Genomic DNA, 4,429 nt, shown 5'->3' with positions numbered 1-4,429 from the left:
CATATGAAACATTCAAAGAGCCGAGACAGCTTCCTGAAGCGTGTGAAGGAAAATGATCAGAAAAAGAAGGAAGCCAAAGAGAAGGGTACTTGGGTTCAACTGAAGCGCCAGCCTGCCCCACCCAGAGAAGCGCACTTTGTGAGAACCAATGGAAAGGAGCCCGAACTGCTGGAACCCAGTCCCTATGAACTCATGGCATGATAAATGTAAAGAAAATAAAAGACCTCAAGACTGTAAAAATGTTTCTCTCAACTGAGTAGAAGTGTGGTGTCCTTTCCCCCCAAAAAATATTTAAAGCAAACTTTGTGTCCTAAAAAAAAAAAAGAAGTTTGTATAATGTGAGACCCATTTCACCCTATAATTTTTGAGTTCAAACTTTCTACATCAATAAAATTACTGCTTTAGGAAATTTCTGAAGAAAACACGGGTGCACAGTTTTGAAATGACCCCTGAGGCGGAGAGGCATTGAATCTCCACGTGCTGTGGGGCACAGAGGGAATCTGCTCACTTCGTGCGATCTTCGCATTTGAGTCAAGGGGAAACACCTAAAGATACCACAGTCGAAGGCTTAGAACATGGCTCAGATTTAAACACAAACAAAGGGTAATCTGGCCTGGCACAGTCTGGCCACGGCAGCAGTGTATCTGAAGGTTATGTTTTATGTTTATTAGCTCCATCCAGATGGCGTTTTATGTCCTTAATAACTTTGTCCCTGACTAAGCCATGAACCTACCATTTGACAAACACAGTAGGAAATGTCTATCAGCAGAAATGTCATTTTATAATCAGAAACATCACTTCAACGATTTGGAATACATTTTGAAAGAGTTTGATTTCTTTTATATGTCATTGCCTACAGTTATTTGTTGACAAACACAGCTTTTCCAACACGAACTGAGATTCAGTGAGCACCTGGAAGGCCTTTAAAAGAGCTACATATTTATGCTAATATTTTAGATGAGTAATGGCTTACATGGTAAGAGATCAGACTGCTTTGATGCACATTTATTCATCTTTATGTGCCCACAAAAATTAGTGTATAGTACATATTAATATTTCAGTGTCACAACAGAGACAGAAACAGCAGGTCTGAGGTCATCCAGTGAATTTCCCGTCCTCCTGGTTTCTCCTGGCTCTGCACTCAGAACTCTCTGTCTAGATCAGCCTACACACTACATTTACACTTCTCTTTGGGAAAGATTCGTATCTTTTTTGTGACTGTCCTTTATGTCTGTGACTAAATTCTGCTTCCAAGTTTCAACCTTCTTGTGGATAGCTGCTATGGACCCCTTATCTGTGCCTCTTTCAGAGCGCCGGTTTTAGACATTCCATACACATTTGTGGATTTTATTGAAATAATTCACTGCTTTTCTCCTTAAACTCTGGTCTTTAACTGCTTTGCAAAAAGTGGAGGGATGATTTTTAATGTCAAAAAAATTTTCTGCATTTACTCTTTTGCAAATTTCTCAGGGGAAACAAAAACTCTTATCTAGAATTTCTTTAGAATGAATTTAGCTTAGAGAAGTAGGAAAAATTGTGGGTTTTTTAATTTGTTAATTTAAAAATGTGTAGTGTAATTGATGCCATCGAATTTTTAATTTTAAATTCCTTCCTTCCTTTCCTTTTTTTCTTGCTTCATTTTTTGATTCAATAAACATTTATTCAAGTGTCTACTGTGGATCAAGAACCATGCTAGATCCTATACAGGCACATAGTCATTTAAGAAAATTGTCAGTGTTAAAATTTTTCTTAAAGAGTTTTTTAAAAACCGTTTATTACATATTATAAAAATCTGTGGTGTGCCAAGCACTATGGTACCCATTTCCTACACTTTGCTTGCCTCACCCCTTTTTCTTAAACTTGGGAAGTTTCTGTCCTATATTCTCATAGTTCCTCACAAAAAAAAAAAAAAATTTAAAACCTAATGAAGTGCTCTCATCACAATTCATGGGAGCAAAACTTCCAATTATATTAACATATTTTTAAAATTGTACTAAATAATAAAACACTATCTTTACGATTACTCCATAGTTGTTTGTATTTTAGAAAACTTCGCCTAGATCCTAAGGGACATGCTCAAAAATTATTTTAAGGGGCAAATTATCCTCCTGAGAACAGAGTAAAGAAATTTTCACACATTTAATTAGTCCACACTAGCCAGGATGCTTATGGAAGGATTGAGGTTCAACTCTAGGGAATAATGGCTACAAAGAGAGATTCGAAACATGGCCATGTAGTAGGAAGTACATTTAAAATCTCCCACACTAGAGATGGTTGGGGAAGGCCTAGGAATGTGACATCCTCACAACGTGTACGTCATCTTGACTGCAAGATGAGTTCCTTCCCATTTATGCTCCTTTGTAGCTTTGTCTATGATTTAGCATTGAATGATGTTTAAGAACTTGTGGATAGCTGCTGTTTAACAAAATTTAGGAGAGTAAACAACTTGAAAGTCTTTGGTGGAGAGTGACTATGCTCCTGTACCCATTTCCAAGGTGTGGGTTTTTTTTCCCCACACCACCAGTTCTGTGACATCAACTGGGTGTCCTGCAGTCAACTCAATTCTGATGTTACCTACCTGGAGATAGCCTCAGATCCCAGAGATTAGGGGCTCAGTCCCACAAGACTGCCATCCACTTCAGGTGCCAATCAAGTCTAGGCTGCCACCTGTGCTTCTGACCAGACGGACCAGCCATAGATTGGAGGTTTTGACACCCATTCTTGGGTTCAATTAATTTGCTAGAGTGGCTCACAGGACTTAGAGAAACGTGGTGCTTACTAGATTCCTGGTTTATTATGAAAAGATATCTCAGGAGCAGCCAGATGGAAGAGATGCCTAGGGCAAGATACGGGGAAAGGGCGAGGAGCTTCCCTGTTCTGAATACGCCACTCTGTACATGTTCACCAACCGGAAAACTCTCCCAATCTCATCCCTTGGGGTTTTTATGGAGACATCATTACACAGGCATGATTGGTTAAATTGGCCATTGGTGATTGATTCAGCCTCCATTCCTTCTCCCCTCCCAGAAGGTCAGGGGTGTGGGATTGAAAATGCCAATCATCTAATCACATGCCTACCCCCATCCTTAGGTACCTTGCAAAAATCATCTCATTAACATAACAAAAGGCACCTTTCTTGCTCACCTCACTGAAGAAATTCCAAAGGTTTGGGGACTCTATGCCTGATACATAGGGGGACAAATACCAAATATATATTCCTTCTTATAAGTCACAATATCACGGTGATACAAAATAAATACCAACTGCTTTTCTTTCAGTTAAAACATAGTTTTCTCACCAAGATGGTGGAACCAAAAGAACAGCTTGTCCATTTATTAAAAACCAGGAAGCTAACATGGTAGAGGACACCTTTGATTTCACACACAGCTCTAGCCTTGGACAAATTACTTAACCTCTCTGCACCTCAGCCTCTAACTGTATGACACAGAGAACATGGCTCACAGGGTGGAGTGCATTAAAAGATACGGTTATCTGTTAGTCACCTGCTCAGTGCTTAGCACAGAGTGAGAACACAACCAACTTTCCTGTTTGCCTCTTCCTTGGGAAGCAGTTTCTCCTCCACCAGATAAAACCTCTGTTCAGACTGTGGCAATGGCCAAGTTTGGATTTACCACATCATGCTAACTCAAGAATCCCATTTGGAGAACGATGCCCAGAAAACATGGACTAGAAGGGACCTGCGAAGGAATTGCCGAACCACACTTGTAAAGAAACAAGATAATCTCTAATAAGAAACTTCAAGAAGACTGTAATAGTCCCAAGCTTTCAAGAACCACGGAGGGCACGTGGGCCTAATAAAAATCATGCCCTTGTATCATTTGCCAGTTTTCAAGCAAACAATTTTGCAATTTTGTTTGTGCTTAGGTGGCATATTCAAAATAAACAAACAAAAATTGATGGAATGTGGACTGAGCCCAAACCAGCTTTGGGAAATGCTTGTTAGCATGGATGCTAGAAACCCCGAGAAGAGAGAAAGAGTGGGAGGCAAAGGCCCTCCACCTGATCGGGAGTTTCTCTTGCCTGAAGAAGCTGGAAAGATTTGACCTCTCAAAGCGGCCCCCTGCCCCCTCTCCAGGATCACACCAGGAACAATCATGAAATGGTAGCTTATCTACTATCCGACTTCTTCCAAGGAAGGTGTTAAAACTGCAAACTGCATTGGACTCAGCTTAGACTCTTGCTTCTTTGTTTTCTGAATGACAGTTTGGGAGACAGATGCAGTTCTTACAAAGAGGGCTGTCTTTATAAACAAAAACAGAAATAGAAGGATACATTCTTTTGCCCCAAAGAAACTGCTCTGAATCCTGACTCAAGAAAGAAAGAAATGGATGAAAGAATGTGTTAGCATAGTAACAGATTTGAACTCTAAATAGCTAATTTGGTCCAATACGCATTACATAGCATAATT

The 4,429-nt window shown here is 39.9% G+C and overlaps 1 protein-coding gene across 1 annotated transcript in view; it reads left to right on the top strand.

The window, feature by feature from the left end:
- Nucleotides 1-271, top strand: part of LOC102728394 (large ribosomal subunit protein eL21-like) — a 743-nt gene extending 472 nt beyond the window's left edge. Inside the window, exon 2 of the mRNA XM_081815519.1 lies at nucleotides 11-271. Within this exon, the coding sequence (XP_081671645.1) occupies nucleotides 11-201 (191 nt within the window). The 3' untranslated portion in view covers nucleotides 202-271. The remainder of the gene's footprint in view (nucleotides 1-10) is intronic.
- Nucleotides 272-4,429: the final 4,158 nt, after the last annotated feature.

The sequence above is a fragment of the Leptonychotes weddellii genome, chromosome 3 (genome assembly GCF_054177405.1).
Source record: "Leptonychotes weddellii isolate Sample4059 chromosome 3, ASM5417740v2, whole genome shotgun sequence".
Lineage (NCBI taxonomy): Eukaryota > Metazoa > Chordata > Mammalia > Carnivora > Phocidae > Leptonychotes > Leptonychotes weddellii.
This window is presented reverse-complemented; position numbering and strand designations above follow the sequence as displayed.